Raw genomic sequence first — 20,072 nt, forward strand, 5'->3', positions numbered from 1 at the left:
GGGGTGAAAATATGGCATGAAGGGATGATATTCTGTGTCAATGCTGATGAAAAGAAATATAAACATATTATAAAAACAAACTAGTGATGATACAGTGGCTCATTCACCAAAGAACCTCATTAGTGGAACACATCAGCATCCATGCACTACCTACAGCTTCTCATGAAGAATTTCCTACAACCACAATCGGTTTATTGGTATTTCTTTGGTTAATGAATTGTTTTAACAGCAGACAGCAACAGAAATACCCACAACTAGCACATGTGGGCAAGCGTTGGCGTGAGTCATCTGAAAAATCTATTAGTGCTCTTTACTAACTAAAATGGAGTTACCTACCTCCCAGCCAGTACTCTGTGTGATAAAAAGTAAAAAGCGCATGTCACAGAAACCAAAGAAAGAGTTTCAAAGGCCAAAACACGACCATCAATGTAAGGTATCACAAACCTCAAATGGTTTCAACGATTACAAGTCATCATGCATCCACAATGCCCTTTTCTGGCCCAGAAGTACACCCAATGGCTGTCCTCTGTTGGTTCATTTAACCTCAGGAACCCAGCAATGCCAGAACAAAACCCCCAGACCCTCAGCTGCATCCTATGAAATCAATGAACTGATCAACATCTACTGAGGAGCTGATGGCAGCTTAGGGGTAACCACACCAACAATGCACCCGGCAGTCCATGACCAGAAGCTGACTGGGGCTGGGGGCTTGGAGCAGCATTGGCATGTACTGGAGGAGGGTTTGCTGAGTGCTTGCCTGCCCTGACAGAAAGGCATGCACCCAACAGGCCTCTCCTAGAAGAGAACATCTGCTTCTTGAAGCTTGCCAAGTGCTCTCCTCTCCTGCCTAGCTGAGGTCTGTTGAGCTTCGTGAGGTTTGGTAACTTCTGATGTCTCTCATGAAACGCTCAGCACCTCAGCTGGTGGATTTTGCACCATCTAAGCTTAGAAAAGTTCCTTCAATTATTTAGCCACCAAATGAACAGAACAACAAAACCCCAACACTACCTACCAGCTAAAGGCAAGATACAGTAGTTTTTCCCAGCATGCAAAACAGTTTAAAATAGCATCTGAAAGGATAAAGTGGCCAATGATTGGGATTTTTAACTCTTGGACATTTCTTGGTATACGATGTTCTCTCATGTTAAATGTCCAGAGAGAAAAAAATCCTGCTAGCAATCTTTGCATTTACTGTGGATCACCATCTGACAATTCTCATGTAATCTGATTAAAATGCTCTCCTTAATAGACAGGTTTTATTTGCACTGAGCATTTGAAGGAAGGGTCTTTACAATTCACACTGCAGCTGAAAATTCAGACCATTACCTGGTGCACAATCTTGCTGAATGCTTCTTGGAGTTTACCATGAATAGTAGAGAGCTTCTTGGCATCTCTATTAGCTTCATGAATAGGAATAAGGACTTTGTAAACCTCATTAACTGCTTCATACATGCCAGCCTACAAAAAGAAGGTCCATCAATTGCTCCATCAAATCAACAGCAAGAATAACACATACTATCTGCATTAAAGTATAAAAGTGAAAAGGTGGCTTAGATACCACTGTGATATAATTGGCATCTTTTCTTACAATATACAAGCACATGAATGGAATAAAACACTCAGTTACCCCTGAAATCAAGAGGCTACTGCGTTACACATTGCTACTACCAAATATGATTATCACTGGAATCAAACCTGGGATATTTTGGATGGATATGTGCACAAGAGCACAACAGGCTAAACAGAATCCTAATAAAATCTATGAGAATTAAATACAGAAGCTTAAGTGCACAGTACAGGCACACCTTCAACCTAAGTGATTTCTGCATCTACTTTTAGCACTTCATGTGATGGGCCTTATGGAGTTTCCATAGGATGTCTCTAGCAGAGGGGTTCCAGCCCATCGCAGGCAGAGACACTGCATCCCATGGCTTAGCCAGCCCACAGCAGGGATTCTAGGTCTGAGCCCTGGAGTTGTTGCTGCTTGTGCTTAACCCCACCAAATGACATTTCATACTGTGCTGTGGGAAATGATTCACCTGCATTCCTTGGTTTCTGATGGATACGCTGCTACCAGCCCATTAACACTGCTCACACAGAGCTCTCAACCCACTCTTGTTGAAGAGGAGGAAAAACATTACGTCCTTTCTTTACTATTGTGAGCTTCCAAATGTGCAGTGTTGATGTGAAAGACACTGGAAACACACAAAGGCCTCTCGGTCCCAGATCCCACTCCTTGCACAGTTACTCCAGAGGGCAAACTGGGCTGTCTTGAACAACTAAAACTCAAAGGCTCCATCAGACTGAAGCGCTCACAATAGTATTACACAGTCTCATAGAGAAAACATTTTACTTCATGCTGCCCAGCAGTGTAAGACTGCTGAAGAAAACACATAAAGAAATTAAAGTCTTCTACCATGGAGAAAGATGCTGCAGCCTGTTCCAGCAATCCCACCAGACCAGCTTCTGTGAAATACTTTCCAGAGCAGATACCTTCTTCATCTGGTGATACAACATCATCAGAAACAGCCGACTCTTCCAGAACATTGGAAGATATGTTCTAAGGAGACAGAGAAAATAGTTTTACTAATTTAAACAACATTCAACACTTTCAGTACTTTCAATACTTTTCAATACTTTGAAAACCAGTCTGAACATTTTTAGAGGAAGTTTTCATAGCATTTGTTTAATTTCCTTCTGAACCAGTACGGTACTTCAGCACATGCTTAAGTAACTGGACCAGTCCACCTAAAACCACTCAAAGCTAAGTGCGTGCTTGTTTGCTCTGCTCAGTATTGACGTGCTTAAGATTACTAGTCACAAGAACCATTTTCATCAACTGCACCCACTATGCACTGGCTAGATCAAAGAGGTTATTAAAAACCCATGACTTAAATGGAAAAATAAAAACAACTGCATTCACTCAGCCTATGGATGTAAAGATTTGAGGGAACCAAGACAGTCTTCATAGAATCTTAGAATGGTTTGTGTTGGAAGGGACCTTAAAGCTCCTCCAGCTCCAACCCCTGCCACGGGCAGGGACACCTTCCACTGGAGCAGCTTGCTCCAAGCCCCTGTGTCCAACCTGGCCTTGAACACTGCCAGGGATGGGGCAGCCACAGCTTCTCTGGGCACCCTGTGCCAGCGCCTCAGCACCCTCACAGGGAAGAGCTTCTGCCTAAGAGCTCATCTCAGTCTCCCCTCTGGCAGGTTAAAGCCATTCCCCTTGGCCTGTCCCTACATCCCTTGTCCCAAGCCCCTCTCCAGCTTTCCTGCAGCCCCTTCAGGCACTGGAGCTGCTCTCAGGTCTCCCCTTCAGGAGCCTTCTCTTTTCCAGGCTGCCCCAGCCCAGCTCTCTCAGCCTGGCTCCAGAGCAGAGCTGCTCCAGCCCTCGCAGCATCTCCATGGCCTCCTCAAGCATAATGAAGTTTTTCAGAGGCTGTTGTAACGCATTCTTCCAGAACAAATCCACTGCAGCACGAGTACATGGGCACAGGAACATGGGGCATATTGTGTGTCTCAGCTGCAGATGACAAAACCCAATTGTCCAATACGGAGGATAATTCCCACCTGAAATGTAACACACCCTACAGGGAGGTATTTTCGGTCTTCCAGCATGCTCAGGTATTCAGCCACCAAGGCTGCAGAGTGGACCAGGCACTGGGCTGATTCAGCGTGGTTGCTCCTCTCGGAGTGCTTCCCAGCCATGTTCTGCAGCCACGTGAGGCGCAGGTCAGGGGAATTCTGATAGCCCTTTGCAATCCTAATTGAAAAGAAAACCTCTGTGATTAGTATGTAGTTACTTCTGCTTAAACAACAACCACCTTCCATGGTTGGATATCTAGAAATACATGAGATATGCAGCTATATAGATAGAAAGTTGCCCTATACAGATTCCTAAATCAGTCAATGATGGGCAACTGCAGCCACCCTGTGATGCCAGAATGTTTTTATGGGTAACTTGCTGAAGCTCTTGACCATATTTCACTTGAATACTGATAGTAAGCCAAAGGTGTTGGACAATCAGAGCAGAATTGCCTGGTTGCTTATGACAAAACCTCTCCTGCTTTCTAAGAAGCCTTCAGGACCATTGCAACACCATGCAGTGTGGTAGTTGGGACCTTAACGTGGCTCTGGATTACCTTTTGCATATGGAGACCTTTATATGTAACACCAGTTTCCTGACTTCAGCTCGGATAGAGTGAACTTTCTTCCTAGCAGCTGTGTTTAGGCTTTAGTATGAGAACAATGCTGATAAACACAGGTTTAGTTGTTGCTCAGTAGCACTTACCCTGATCAAGGACTTTTCAGTCTCATGCTCTGCCAGTGAGGAGAGGCACAAAAAGCTGGGATGGATGACCCAAACTAGCCAAAGGGATATTCCATACCATGGAACGTCATGCCCAGTACAAAGCAACTGTTTTGGGCACCACTTGAGGGTTTTTTTGGGGTGGTGGTGTTTGTTCCTTCCTCTCAATCTCTATTTCCCGTTGATGTTATTTAGTATTATATTTTACTTTTCTTTCAATTATTAAAGTGTTCTGATCTCAAACCATAGGTTTTTACCTTTTTTTCTGATTCTCCTCCCCATCCTATTGAGGGGAGGAAGGGGGAAGTGAGCAAGCAGCTGAGTGGTACCTTCTTGCTGGCTGGGCTTAAACCACTACAACCACCGAAAAAGCCTTGTGGGCAAGCAGGTGCTGGAAGATCCTTAAGTTTTCCCTGCTGCAAGCAGGGAGAGTTTCAGTATTGTTCCCAGACTAAAGCACAAACACAGCACTGCACCAGCTACTAGGAAGAGGAAAAATGCCTGTTACAGCTGAACCCAGGACACTCACATAAAGGATAAGGTTGTTAGGGACTGCTGGGCGATGGAAACTACTTTTATTCACGATAAGCTCCATAAGTGCCAACCAAAACCTATTAACATCACAGTCAAACACAACAGACACGTACCTATTGGTCCACGAGCACTGAGACTCAGAACTGCTCCAAAATCTGAGTGCTCAAATATGCAACATCTGAATACAAAACCAAAGAGCAAGTAGCTGCGTTGTTTTTGGGTAAAATGGGAATCACAGCAAGCAGTTTAAAACAGGACTTTAGTTCAAAGTGAAGGAATTGCTAATAAACCCCAAGCAATCCAAGTTCACAGCAATACAATACCTCACACTCTAAATACAGGAGGTGCAGTAGATACTACACTTTGTTCTAACACCATGTGGAGCACTGACATCTACTGTCCCTACAGTGCAATGGCTACAGACTCTACCTGTACATCAGGTCAATCAGCATTTCTGGATCTTCCTGGTGCTCCTTCATTTTAACTGTGTCAGAAAGGATCATATGGAGGTTGAACACTAGATCCTGGACCTGTAAAAAACATACTGCTGTAATGAGCTGGCAATGGGAATCGAGCTACCCACTGCTGTGTTAAGGACCACAGTCACTCTGAACATTGGTCTGTTTGCATCTTGTTGTCAGAATTAAACACGGACCTGGGGTTTATGTACTCAGGTGATTTAAATAATCACCTTCAGGGAATGCATGTAAATTCCAGCTCTAGATGGAGGTTTAAGGACAGGCTATCAATGAACGACACATTCCTTCTCTTGTGGTATTTCTTTTACCTGATCAGGAAATGTGGTCTCCCTGAGTTCCAGATCTTCTTCAGCATATGTCAAAATAGTCTTCAGGGAACGTCGCAAAAACTCTTCATTGAAGTTCTGGGATGTCCCCACCAGGGATGAGAGAGACATGGTCACCTGCATTTTCACCCTGGCAAAGTTCTGCAACAGAGGTATTGTTATGGCATTCAAGAACCCAGAGGTACTGCAGTGCTCTGCTGCAATATCAGTGCTCTCGTTATTGTATCCTCCCCCTGACAGACACCTGATGCAAAACAGAACACTGAAGTGAGAAAGGGCTGTCTCAGAGCAGTGATTACACTAAACCTCTGGTGTTGTCGAACTTCACAATCTCATCACAGCATTATTTAGTTCTAGCTGAAGGTTCTCCTGCAATAGTTCCAGTCTTCTCTCCTTTTGCATGCTCTCCTCTCACATACCCTGAAGAAGATGATGCTCATCTCTCTCTCGTGATACAACCTTCACTCCAAACAGTTGCTTTTGGTTTGGTCTAGCCTAAAAACTGGAGTCACTGTTAACTCACTGCTGTCAACTGACCAACAGTCCCAGGGCCCAGATACAGTGGGTCCCTCCAGTTCCACTACTCCCTGTGGGGGATTGTAACCAAAGCAGTTTAAACAAAGGTGTCTGGAGGAGCACTTTGTGATACGTAGCTACAATTATGCCTGCAAAATACCAATGGGAGGAGTTAAGGCTGGAAATCTTCTTCCTAATTCAAAGCACACATGGGTGAGTCAAGCTAAGATGTAATCAGAGGTAAGACCTGAATGAAAACAGAATCCCAGCACTGCTAACTCATGTCCACTGACACAGCCCTTTCAGAAAGGACACACACACCAGCTATGGCACAAGAAGGGCTATGTGACTATTTCTGCTCTCACCTAGAGGTGTGTGAAAGCAAGGCAGAGGGGAGCTTCTCTGAACAGCCCTTTGAGTGCAAACTGTCCAATGTAGAGAGCATGAAAACCTTCCAAACTGACAGATTTGGGAACTCTGGCAGTGGATGCTCCAGGCAGGGCTCCACATCCTTCTATAAACCAATATGAGAGGCAGTTTGCCTGCTAAGAGATTCCAGGCATACAGGTTCCAGGCATACAGCTTAAACTTTGACACTGGTGACTGGATATTCCTGCTGCTATGCACTGACCAGCAGTGTGAGGTGCTGCAAGTCCAGGAGCAAGGCAAAGCCATGTCACTGCTGCATGCTTCTCTTCCCTCTGCATGTCATGCTTGTTTCAGTGGTAAACCCCCCAAGAGCCTTTCTCCCACAGGAATACACAGAGCTCCATCCAGCATTCCCAACCCGTTTACATGTACCAACCAACCAAAGTGCAGCAGCATACTCACGTTCCCAATCTCAAAGTTTTGCCTCATAAGAAGATACAGAGAGGCACTTGCATGCGACCGTATGGTGCTGATACTGCTGCTACAGTGTCTCAGGAGCCTCAGGCACAGATCTGCACATTGCTCAGTCTCTTCTTCAAACAGCAGCTCAGGGAACTGGAAAAACAGCACAGGAGAAAACGAGTGCTTGGACAGGCAGAAATAAGCACTCAAATAGGCCAGGGCAAGCCTCAGCAACGAGCATGCACTGGCATTAGAGGAATTCCAATCCCCTTTGTTTTGGGGGAATGATGCTGATTTCACTGATCATTTCACTGTACTGTAAAATATAGTAAGGCAAAGCAGACTTGCTGGCAGCACTGGAAGGCAACTCCTTTCACCTACCCCCATAACTTGCTCCTATATCTACACCTTTAGACCCATTTATATCAGTTCCTCAGGTTTAAAACTTGGTATTCCTACAGAAACTGGGAAACGGTTTAAATTACAGGCCCAGGAAAACAAATCCATTTGAAGTGATATTTTTACAGCTCAAATTCCACTTGTGCTTCGTGTTCCTGACTGGCTCAGTGCCTGTGCCCACTGACTGCTGGAGAGCAGGAACCCCCACTGCATGTGGGCTGTGTGAACTGTACCTTTGTGTGCAGTCAAACCCAAAGTGCATAAATACAGGTACTGATCATGAAAAGCAGCCAGGCTTTATCAACCCCCAGACCACACTTCCTAAGAGTCAATACTGCACAAAATAACAAACAATTAGTGAAATGACCCCAAAGCAAAGGAAGAGAAAACAGTCCCATCCTCCATCTGTGCTGTTCTGGATATATTATAGCATCCACCAGAAATTCACCTTTGAAACCAAAGCCCTCTGTGTGGCGAAGCAGTGCTGGAGATAAAGTGCACTTTGGTTGCAGGCCATGCTGTGCAGAAGCACCTTCAGCACCCCACCGAGGATGCTCTCTTTGGATTCTGTCACAGAAACGGTCTGCAGGCAAAAGGAAATCGAGTTACATGAGCAAAAATTAACCTCTCCTGTGTGTCTGTGTGTAAGAGAAAGGAAGAGAACAACCCTGCTGAAAAGCCCTTTGGCATGGAGAAATTACCCACTTAGATGGGCCTACAAAACAGTCACATTACTGAATCAGCCCCCAGGTAATAAATACCTGACCCATGCCTGAGGAATGCGTCTACCTGATGAGGCTCTGACCTTTGAGGACCTTGTTCTGTAGCTGATCTCTAGATGGATTATCCAGGTGCAACCCTTGGGATTCCTGGGTCTCTCTGCAGCCCAGAGGTGGATCTGATAAGTCTGCTGCTGCCTGCTTCCAGCCCGTGCCCTGGTTCCATTTGTACAGAAAGCAGGGGACAAAAGTACCACGTGTCCTTGCTCACTTGTGCACACAGACTAAGGTACCTGGAAGCTTTCCTGCACTGTGCAGAGTAAGTACACATACAGGAGGCTGACCTGGAACCTGGTGACTTGAAGCAGATTTGGGAAGACCTACAGGAGTTGGTGAGAATAGGGCAGGACTTGGATATTTTTGCAGTTTGTTACTGAGTTCTTGAACAACCACTTCTTATACTACAAAAAGGGAACAACTTCCAAAAAGCTGAAGGAAGCTACTGCAATGTAAAACCAGACTGTTACAGGCTGAGGATTAAGAGAGGCATTAGGGGAGCTGCCCAGTTCTGACAGCATTCAGGGAGTTAAGAGCAGCAGGAAGGTTTGATTTAACAACCTGCTGCCTGGCCAGGTGACAGTAATGCTGTTGTATCTCTTATTTCTTATCATCCTTACCTGTACAACTATCTCTAGTGTATCCAAAATAATCAGATTGGCTTCTGTTGCAAGATTCCCATCGATAAGTGCCTCGTGTTCTATCTCTGCCCTTGATCTAATTGAGAGAAGAAAGGAATAAAATTACTTTCTGTTTAAGAAGTAGATCTCCATCTTCTCCTCTCAAAAACCATCTTCTCATTAGCAGGAAACTCCCAGTTCCAACTTGGATATTTACTACTGGACAACACTACAATGCATCCATTAAGAGGACAGGAAGAAAGACTTGTTTCTTTACATATACAAACTTAGACAGGAGTTACGTTCACCATGCTAGGAGAGATCACACTATTTCCAACACTTCCTTACTCTCCCAGGGACACAACAACAGTTTAGAATCAAAGTCCAACTCAAAACTGGTTTAGTAGCATCGCTAGGCATGCAAGAGCACAACCAGGAACAGAACACACAGCTTCATGTTATAGGCTATGGACACATGGTGGTGCTACACGAGCTGGTATATCTTGCACTGTGGAGCCCAGCAGCTAGACTGGTTGTAGCACAGAGTGCATATCGTGAGGGTGCAATCTTTGTCCATTCAAGCTATATTACATTACAGTACTTGAAAAGTATCTTCCTCTCCAAGAAAAATGACAGGGTGTTGCTGTTCAGTGCCAGGCACTCACTTTCCTGGAAAGACTACAAAGTTCATACACCCAGTCACACCAGTAGCCCCAGGAATTCAGCCGCAACGATGTGCTGCATGTGGCAAAGATCCAGTAGTGTATCTGAAGAGACCAACTACAGCCTGCCCTACCAGAGATGTCCTTTCCATCAGGCTCCTGCCAGGCCAAATCACAGCAGGAGTGTGAGCAGCAGGAACTGATCAAATCAAGCAAAATACACCACCAAGGGGATGGCAGATGACTCAGCTCTTGGATCTGTACTGCAGCAACCCTCCCCTGCCACACTCTGCTTCCTCTGGGAGCCGGGCCAGACACTCATGATGTACTCTTCAGGCTCCAGAATATGAAGATTTGAGGCCTGACCCTACATAAAACAACACCATCTGCATAAACCAATACCACCTGCAATTAGTTGTGCACAATCCTTGGTGTGAAGTCTTCCTTGTTAGACTTCAAAGGGCCAGACTCTACCTATGCACGCAGGACAGACTTGCGGTGCCACAGGAGTGGAGTGGGATGGACCGAGGTCGCAGTGAGCAAGTATGGGTTAAAAAGCAGGTTTGTGGAGTTCTCTAAGCAGATTCTTTTGTGGAGTGAGACACCATCCTTTGAGCATCAAGGTATTCCACAGCTGTTACTATGTACTTGAGGTTCTTCTGGGAAGGAGGGGGCTCAGATCCAGATGAGCTCTTCAGGCCAAATTTTAATCTGGTGTAACTCTGCCCACAGCTCTGGAGTTGTGGAATTCATACCTACAACACTTCATTAGCAGGCTGAAACACACTGGTCATTTGGCCACCTCAATGCCTTAACAGGACTGAAGTGTTGGACAAAAAGCCACCACTTGACATAACAAGAGATTACATTCCTGGGTTGGAGAAAGCATTAGAAGCTGTGAAGATGTACTCTGTCGGTGCCTTCAAGAGTCAAATTTGGCCTGATCTCCATTTGGGCTCTGAGGTCCCCATCCCCCAGTTTCTTCAGAGCTTCACTTTGTGCTGAGATTGCTTTCCTAGGATTAGGAAGAATTCTTTTGCTGGGAGGACGACGACTGCAGGTTGCCATTTGAGGAAACAGAAAACGTGCACAGCAAAGCTCAAACACAACTCCTGAGCCCTCCAGACTGAACCACACCAAGAGAGGGAGGTTTAAGGGAAATGGGTGTAATAAGCAAAAAGAGCTCATTCCAATCAGTTGCGCACACACACACTGAAAACTTCTGCCAAGCATCACAAACAATGCTGTGATGATTGAGTCTGCAGATGTACAAAATGGCAATTTAGAAGAACTGCACACCAATGCTACAGTACCTGGCTGGTTTGTGGCTTCTAAAAGCACAGCACATGTGGAAAAACAATCAAAGTGATGGATTAGGACAGGAAAGGAAAGCGAGCTTTGAGAACTCCAGAATGCTCTTATGGAATAAAGGGAATATGACATGAGATATATATGCTCTCTGTGAAAACTGTTAATGGATCTTCCCTCTAAATTACAGCTTACTACAGGGTTTTAAGAAGGCAATGGATTGTCTCAGCCTCTTCAAATCTCATCTTAAAGTCTAAGGAAACAAGGGACAGTGGAAAAGCAGAGTTAGATAGGGCAGTGCTGGACTTAAAAGCTATTTGCACACTGCCAGCCCTGTTCCAACCAAGGGCCCAAGCCTGCTCGCACAAGAGCCCAGTGAGCTGTTGCCATTGACCTCCTATAGGGAGAGCATTCCCACAGGCACTGTCACATTGTTAATGTAGAAAGATAAGGTAGAGTTACTTGTCAAGCTTTTCCGTGTTCTGACGCCAGTGAGTCATATCCTTTCTCCATCTCAAATTCTCTTGACTTCCAAAAGCGCTCCCAGAAGGACTTCTCTCTGCAGGATAGTATCAAAACAACAGTGGTCATCTAATCCTATTTGGTTTACATGGGTAGCAACTCTAGGTCTGTTCACAAGGGACAGCAAACTGTGACTTCTTAGAGCCCAAGGCTGTGGCACTCACCCAAGATGTTTACGTGGCCCCTAATTCTGTCACTGCTGAGTGACATGAGAGGCAACTTCACTTGCAGCTATCCATATGCCAGCTTACTACAGAGCTAATGGAGAGGCTGTGGAGATACATGTATCAGGATTCCTGTGGCAGAGTAGGAGACAAAACCGCTATTCTGATTCTTATCCTAACCCCTGTGCCATCCTTCCTCCCAAGCATGAGCAGCAGAGATCATCAGAAGGTATTTGTTACCCCCACTACTGGCTATTTCAAGCCTCATTAAGTTAGCAGGAATATCCAGGTATTTTCAGAGCAAGATCAGGCAGCCTGTTTTCTGCTGTGATCCTTGCACAAGACATACTAGAAGGTGGCTTTGAAAGATGCTACACTGGAATAAGCTCAGGCAAGAACACCCCATAAATGAGGTATGATCACATGTACACAAAAGCAATCCAGTCACAAATAAATTGCCTGTAGCTGGAACTTGGGGAAAGTGTAGGGATCCTGCAGCCCCAGAGAAGCATGCTCCAAACTCCAGCTTTTTCTAGGGCCTTCTTTGCCTGAATATCTTGATGGGTAGTATCCCAAACCGCAGATGGGTGCAAGGAAGAAGACTTCTTTACTTACCTAGCTGCCCTCTGCTTCTTCGGACCATTTCCTGCCTTGCCCCTATACTTCCCAAAATAGCTTCTTCAAGTTTGGCTCTCATGTCTTTTGACTTCTTGAATGTCAGACTGTTCATTCTTTCAAATACTTTCTTGCCCTGCAAGTTTCAAATGAGAGCATCAGGGAAGATTCTTTCAATCTGGGACATTTTATTAACATTAACACCTAAAGACATTCAGAAAGAAGGGAATACATGTTTAGTTGTTAGCTAGCTGATCTACTCAGACTCCAGCACTGCTACAGGAAACTCTTCTTGCTGATAGCAAGCAAAATGACCAAGAGCTATGATCCCCTTTCCCTGCAGAAGTTCCCAGATGAGCGGCAAGCAGGACAAACTGCTTAAGAAGTGAAACAAGGCACAGACACTTGCACGGCTGAAAAGTAAACATGGATAAGGCTAGAGGTTGCACAGAGACGTGCTCAGCCTTGGGATTCTGAATGCAGGAAATACTTAGGAGAGAGCAGGAAATGCCTTTCTGCAGTCGTGTGAAGGATCAGAGTGCAAAGGTCCTCGGCAAGCCCCAGAAGGAACTTCAGGAGGTTACAGAGTACACCAGTACCTTGTATTCAAAGCAGGATACGCAAAGGTAAAGCAAATCCAGCAGGCGATTGAGCTGCAACACCGACAGGTCCGTGAACCACTTCTGCAAGACACTTTCATCTGCGTTCTTGAGCACCCACAGCAGACAGATCAGAAGGCTGCGGCTGGACTCTGTTGAGAAGGTGGAGTGCTGCCTGCCACTCTAAAACAGACAGGTCAAGACATGTGCCACACTGTATTTCACATCCAAACGCTTCGATCACCACTAAAAGGTTCTACACCTGCTACCACCCCAGCCTAAACCACTACCAGATAGGAACAGAAGGTGAACAGATGTTTTTCACTGAGAAGCAGGAGAAACACATTTCTCTTTCTCAACCCAACAGCTCAGTGGGGCCCAACAGCCACAGATAGCCAAGCCACAAGAGCGAAGCAGCAGTTTGAACCAGTTACATGAATGTGTTTCTCTTCACGCAGCAAATACCCACTTCCCTCAAGATGCCTTTAACAGCTCCTGGCAGATTAACAATTAAGCAAAGGGGCTGCATTCATTATCCCATGTATGTATCAGGGTGTCATAAGAACCATCAAAATGGAGTTCTGATGCAGGAGTAAAGGGAGGAGGAGAGAGAAATGGAAGGGCCTGTCTGCTACCAGGATCAGGAGGATTTCCTCCCTGTGCAGAAAACAGGGGAAAGGGCCCACTGATGTCTTCAGCTAGGTGGGATTTGGATGTGGTAGGAATTTCTGCTCAGGACTTAAGAGTTAATAATGACCATTTCGCTTCACAGAGCTTCTACTGGATTGTTTCACAATGAGGGAATCTTTATCAGAGAAGAGAATTCTTCCAGTTTCAGAGGTTTGCTGAGTTTTATCTCTCCTTGGCATTCCTTAAATCCTCTCTGAAACTGGCACAACAACGCGCAAACGTGACTTTTTCCCCTTGCCATTCATCCCCAGCCTCCTTGTGTAACACCCAGCTGCACGCTGATACAAGGCCCTACCACTCACTGATCAGCCCCATGGGACCTGCATGTGTAAATATTTGCCTGTTGACACAGACTGAGGGTCAAGGAATAGGGAGAGGTGGCTTTGTACCGATGAGGTGAGCAGGAAACTGCTGGGCCGGGTGAGCTGAGGCACCGACGTTCCTGCAATGGCCATGGCAACTGTCTGGCTTATCATGCTTCCACCTTCACTCTCATAATCATCGACAGCGACGCAGCTCGGCCTCCCTCGCTGATTGTGGCTCTCTGTCAAGAAACGTGGGCATCTGGTCAATCCCAAACTCAAGAGGACTGATAGTGGAGGTCACACAAAGCAAACAACAGTTTTCAAATGCCACTTACACAACCTTAGTATCTAGAACCCTTCTCAAAATAGACCTTTTGTCCCTTTGAACACTCTCTTCTTGCATCTTTATTGTGACATTAAACTCAAAGGATGTAGGAGACAACTATAAATTCCAAACTATTCCAGGCTGGACCCCCTGCCCTGATTTGTAGTAACTCACCTCTGCTGCTCTTCAGGACACTTTGTAAAGCACCCCTGAAATGATCTGCTGACAGAGCACATGCTAAGGAGGACGAGGAACTCTGCTTATCCTTTGGAATTGTTATGGGAATTGTACAGTATGTGGGGTGGCTTTTTAAGCTGGTGAGACATAGAGGGCAGCTGGCTACACATACAGAGTAGCCAGCCAGATTTAGACTAAAATGAATTGCTAGCTTTCAATTCCTGCAAACAAGTGGGCAAATGCGGATGTTGAGCACTAACACTCATGGAAGATGCATTGTCCAAGTGCAGTTTAGGAAATAGATAGGAAACGTTTCTTAGGAATTAGATAAGAAAACACGTCAAAGTTATAATTCAGAAACAGACACGATCTCATCCAACAGCAAAGGGGTTTGTACTTCAATTTCAGAACCCAAACACTTAAATCGAGCGAGCAGATGAACCCACATTCAAATCAGAGAACACAAAATACCTGTAAAGTCATAAAGCTGAGGCACGGTCTCCATGATCACACCGATCAGAGGTAGATACAGCATTGCCACCCGGGCCTTTACCTGGGGGTCAGCGTACCGCGGATCCGAGTCGTGACTGGACAGTAAGTTGTGTACCATATTGATGACCTTCTTATGCAATCCAAACAAACTGGTAAACGAGAGTTGGGTCACACAGATTAGTTAATACCTTCAAAGCAAACTATACTTTGTAACTAAGGGGCTTCTTTTTCTGAAGAAGAAAACCCTGGGTTTTATTTTTAACTCCAGGTAAGCTGCCAGGACACGTGGTTTTGGATCGCCTGTGTAGTTTACAAATGCTAAAAAGGCCATATAAAATGTACCCAAATACCTTGCAGAATGTGAACACTCTGATATCTCCTATACAAAACCAAAGCCCCAGCTACTGCTACGCTGAATTATCGAGTCTACTAAAGACCACCAGGGAACATGGAAAACAGCGAGAGAAACTTGAGAGGAGAGTGGGTTTAGTGAAACTATTTGTTGTGGGGTTTTTTGCTTCTTTTTAACACCATTTACAGACAGAAAAGCCCTTCTAAGGCAGAATATTACTTTTAGTGAATGGTCAGGAAGCTCCTATTTCAGTTCCCTGACCCCCATGCAATTACTCCATCAAAACAGCAGACTGATGATCCATCAGCCTGCGTAAAAAGTGACAACAGAATCAAGCAGTAGAAGGAAAACCAGCAAGAAATGGCCTTCCTCATTATGAAGATGCAAACGATGGCAGGGCCCAAGCACCATCCCCTTTTGCAGGACACCCTGTGTGAGCCCATTCATGCCCTGACAACCAAAACTCCCCATAATCTCTCAAGAACTCACTCTGCTCATTTCAATTCCCTCAGCCAACACCGAGGCAAAACTCCCTCAGAGCAAACAGCAGGTATCTGGGCAGCTATTTGCTTCTGGAGGCAAACCAGGCCAAGAAGACAACTTTACCCCATGCATGAAGCAGCCAAGGAAGCTCATATGTTATGCATTAGCAAAACATAAGCTCCAATGCTCAGACCTGAGGTATTAAAACAAGTGCTGAATTTCAGGCAGTATCCAGTTTACGTGGAAAGTAGAGTTGAGTTCTGGTTAAAAAATGAGGAGAGGCTTTGACTGGATTGTTGAAGGTTTAAAATGATTTAAAAGGTAGCAGTATGGGTTAGGAGGACATTAGCTACTTGCAGCTACATGTCTTTCCTGGGTATTTCAATCAAGCCATAATGAGATCCTACAATTGCTTGTGTGTGTAATTAGTGAGACCCTTAACAATGAGGAAGGAAATGCTTATTTAAGTGACTAGTTCCTTCAGATTAAGGACAAAGAAAAGTCTTTGCATTAGTTTGGAGGAGTGGCACCTACGCTGTGTTTCTAACAGTTCAAGGGAAATGATCCTGCAGGCCACAGAACTGCATGTAGGGAAAGCACATCCAAAGAAAGCAGTGTAATTCAAACCTAGGGCTACATGGTTTTCCTTTTCACTTTTCCAGAACACAGTAGGTACTGTGGTGGATCGATCCATAGCGAAGAGGAGGAAATACGGCCCACTAACCTTTCTGGCTGATAATGCAATGAATTGATCTTGGTGCCCTTCAACCACCCCCTCTGTAATCCCAGCCCCGGCCTGGATTTGTGTCAACAGCACACACTTTTGGGAAACTGACTTTTGTCACTGAATACTGAGAGCCAAATACTGATCTTCCCACTTCTGTCCAGTAACATCGGTCAATGTGGGCAATCCGGGCACTATGAAATGAGCAACACGAGTTAATAACCCGGTCACACAGCATTGTTTGCAGAGACAACTTGCTGAGGGTCTACCTGCTTGGACTCACTCCCTGGAATGGTCACATTCAGCTGGCTTCCTTCATCTGCATGTTGTATTGGCTTTTAGACTGTGAGTGCTCTGGAGGAGGACCACAGCATACTGTGATACTGTACTGCTCCTAGCACAGAGGGATCCATCTAACACACCACCTGGGCACTGCAGGCATTTCTGTCCAACTCAGTCCAAGGAGTTCTTATAAGATGGGTGACCTAGAATCTAACATCATTTGCTAATGGGGCAAAAAGAGCAAGGAAGGAACACATTTAAGGCTTCAGGTAAAGCTCTAACACAATAAGCAACCAGCTGGACATCCCTCTCCTGTCCTGCTGTAGTATAATGCAATGGGGAATGATGCTGAACTTCTTCCAATGACGGCCAAAACATTTTAATGGGAGGCACGTCTGAACCCTCTAATAATAACCTGCTGATGATACTTTATGATTGTTAGAAGTCTTCATATACAAAGGAAAAGCAGATCTGAACAGACTGGCTTACTTTATACAGCGGATCTACAAGGGCAAATGCAGAAGGATGAAGCCTGAGAACAGCTAACTAACTGCAAACTACAAGTCACTGTGGAAAACATTAAAACCCAAATGCAATACTGGTATAAACCTCCACTACAATTAAGGAGCTTTGATCAAAACGTATCTCCAGAGCTGAACTGGCATAAAGGGTTTTTTCTGTCTCGATAAGGTTTGAGAGAGAACCTGTCTCCCCAGTGGACACCGGCAAGATCACACTGGTAACTCCTTTGTGCAGCTGGGCAGGGATTACTGACCTGGCCCAAGCTTAAGCACTGAGAATAGCAAGGTGAGAGAGCTCAAGAGGCAGGTAGAACAGAAGGTTTGTGAAGAACAAAGGCGGATATAGTCAGAGACAGGACCTGATTTCTATCCAGCAAGCAGGATGCTCCGATGCTACAAAAAGCATTTCTGCAGACAGCGTATATGGGTAAAGATTTGCTGCCTTTTCCATTTCAGGGCAAACAAATGGGACTGCAGTGTGCTATGTACATATAAAGAAAATATTCTAATTTATGGCATCACTTTCTTCTCCAAGAGGAAACAGAACGAATGTTTAACTCCTGAGACCTCTTGCTAAAGGGGCAGAATTAACCATGAATCATTAGCCTTTGTCGACTCGGCTCGTGTTTCTGAGTCTACCTTGAGAAAAATGCCTCTGAGAGAACTTAGGCCTGTGGAAGCAATCAATAATTTCCATTGGAACCCATTTTAAAGAGGCAAGGCAGAATACAGCCCTAAATAACACAAGTAACAGCCTCGATGGCAGGACTACAGGCTACACTCCTACTTCAGAAAATTGTTTGCTGTGCAAGCCAGGCAAGTCACTGACAAACTCCGCATGCTTGACTCTATTTGTCTATTTATGTAATCTACAGGGGCCTCATCAGTGCATAATTTATGTTTAAAAAGAGCTGGGAAGACCACAGGCAAAATACATTGCAACATTTAAAAGCACCAGCAACAGAGGCTTCCTAAATGTTGACAACTATTTTCTTGCTATAATTGAGAAAAGCTATTTTCCTCTTATGAGCTCCAGCAGTGCCCATGTGTCAGCTGGGGGCTCCAAGTAGGAACCTCTTTCCCTTCTTCTCAGCTGGAAAAATGTGACTGAAATTATGTTTACAGAGGCAGGGCTAAGGAAGCAACGAACAGGAGGAACAGGGGGAAAGAGGACTCTTCAGGAGCTGGTTTCTTATGCCCTCAGCTCACGAATTTAACTCAGTTCTGGCCATGCCAGAACTTGCTTCTCATCCACCATTTGCTTGGAATGACAGAAAACTGCTGGGAAAAGATAAAACAAACTGTAAAGATTTACCCTTCTGCATCAGGATCTAAAATGACAGCAAGTTCTGTTAACACAAGCCCGGCCAAGTAATGCTGCTGGCGGAAAGGCACAGACAGTTCAAACATATTGGCAATCTTCTGGTCTTGGACATTTGTGGAGAACCCAGAGCTCTGTGAAAAGAAATCAAGTTTCAGAGGTTGCACAATGAGGCCCCTCAGAACACGCAGTCAAAGCTTATGAAACACATTAGAAGCAGTATGCAGAATGAAAGACAACCTCACATAGACTCCCTTTTTTGTTTGGATCCAGGCACATCTACTTACACTACATCTGAGCTCACTAACTCTTCTATTAATTCTGTTTGTTGTTATTGCTTTCCCACCCATGGAGCTGGCCTTAGGGGAGTTAAGCCAAATAACCTTTAAAAGTGGATTAAACTTTTAACTTAGGAGGGATGCTCTTATTCAGGCTAAAGAAGGTTTAATTTGATTTCATTTACGTGATTTTGCAACTAATTGATCCACTCAAGTAACACACTTGCTAATTCAAATGACTTCTCCTCAGCAGGCTACAACTAAGTTTCAGTATGCTAGAAAGACCCTTGTGTTGTAAGAAAAGGGTAACAATGGACAAAGCATCTTCTTTAATGGCTCATTTATGCTCATGTGCTTGTCCATGAGCACAGTCCCTAAGAACAGTGTGATACAGGGACAGTGACATGGGCATTCTTTTTACAATAATAAAAGGAGTCAAAACCTGTGTGTCAGGAAGAAGTAATTTCTAAATAAACATTTAAAGAAAAATATTAGCAAGCAGAGACTGAAAATAGAGGTGATACAACAACGATTTAAGTGCCAGAGCAAAGCTCAGCTTGCATTTCCACAAAGGATTCTCAACGCAGCGTACCTGAGAGGTTGCTGAAGACACAGATGGTGATGGAGATGCAGGTGGTGTGAGCAAGCTGCAGGGTAAATTCAAGGTGACGTAGTGTTCATGGCTGCAAATGATGCGAAGGAAGTCCAGCCTCAAAGATGCCAGGTTACTTGGATTTGTTAAGGAATACAGCTTTGAAGACACCTGCAAGTTTAGCCCATACAACTGCAGTTAGCTCCAAACGCAGCACGAGCCCCCCCGTCCCACCACTGCTCCCCAAAGGCAGAACTGAAGAGCTTGATACCATTAAATGGTCACATCCACATCACTTCTTTGCGCTACAGATTAAACCTCTGTGTGCAGGAGACATCAACATCCCAGTCAATGCCAGACATATATCAATACAAGATGTATATAACAGCTGTACTTCTATAAGCAAATGAAGAACTAGGTACTTCAGGTATGATATCCACATCCTATTGACTTCAGTAGGGAACTGTGAGAAGCAGGACCACACTGTGATGCATTAACAGGTCAAAGATGCAGGTTGGCTAATATACAGTAAGCAATAAAGCTCAAATATATGCTGCTGCTGTTCTTGCCCCTTATATAGTGTTATAGACTCTAAGCCTAAGCTCCTGATACCTGGTCATCTCCTTTGTACACAGTGTCAGCACAGATGTTTGCAGTCAAATGACACACTGTGGTTCAGGGTGATTTCCCTGCCACAACACTGCAAGTTTCCTAACAAGTAACATAGGAACCCTCCTTCTCGCTGCAGGGCGGGGGGGAGACCTTGCATCTTCAGAAGGATGGAAGGGGAGCTTGGTGCTCAGTATCATCACACAGGGTCAATGTGTCCTTGGAAGACTCACTGACAAACCAGGACAGTCTGAGCTCTCT

At 44.9% G+C, this 20,072-nt stretch overlaps 1 protein-coding gene across 15 annotated transcripts in view; it reads right to left on the reverse strand.

Annotated features, from left to right (window-relative positions):
- The window catches only part of DOCK7 (dedicator of cytokinesis 7), a 109,888-nt gene that overhangs the window by 12,777 nt on the left and 77,039 nt on the right, over positions 1-20,072 (reverse strand). For 5 of the 15 annotated variants that reach the window (XM_057409332.1, XM_057409329.1, XM_057409328.1 and 2 more), the window contains 17 exons: positions 19,203-19,373; positions 18,327-18,466; positions 14,629-14,798; positions 13,740-13,894; positions 12,661-12,843; positions 12,062-12,197; positions 11,223-11,319; positions 10,766-10,783; positions 8,791-8,887; positions 7,843-7,977; positions 6,996-7,148; positions 5,631-5,789; positions 5,273-5,373; positions 3,571-3,763; positions 2,417-2,560; positions 1,327-1,458; positions 337-351 (listed from right to left, as the gene is read on the reverse strand). In XM_057409332.1, the coding sequence (XP_057265315.1) occupies positions 337-351; positions 1,327-1,458; positions 2,417-2,560; positions 3,571-3,763; positions 5,273-5,373; positions 5,631-5,789; positions 6,996-7,148; positions 7,843-7,977; positions 8,791-8,887; positions 10,766-10,783; positions 11,223-11,319; positions 12,062-12,197; positions 12,661-12,843; positions 13,740-13,894; positions 14,629-14,798; positions 18,327-18,466; positions 19,203-19,373 (2,199 nt within the window). The remainder of the gene's footprint in view (positions 1-336; positions 352-1,326; positions 1,459-2,416; positions 2,561-3,570; positions 3,764-5,272; positions 5,374-5,630; positions 5,790-6,995; positions 7,149-7,842; positions 7,978-8,790; positions 8,888-10,765; positions 10,784-11,222; positions 11,320-12,061; positions 12,198-12,660; positions 12,844-13,739; positions 13,895-14,628; positions 14,799-18,326; positions 18,467-19,202; positions 19,374-20,072) is intronic. The other 10 variants (XM_057409334.1, XM_057409333.1, XM_057409325.1 and 7 more) reach the window with 3 other exon arrangements.

Source organism: Pezoporus wallicus, unplaced genomic scaffold (genome assembly GCF_028554395.1).
Source record: "Pezoporus wallicus isolate ANWC-B61680 ecotype Strahan unplaced genomic scaffold, APGP_CSIRO_Pwel_v1 contig_8108, whole genome shotgun sequence".
Classification (NCBI taxonomy): Eukaryota; Metazoa; Chordata; class Aves; order Psittaciformes; family Psittacidae; genus Pezoporus; species Pezoporus wallicus.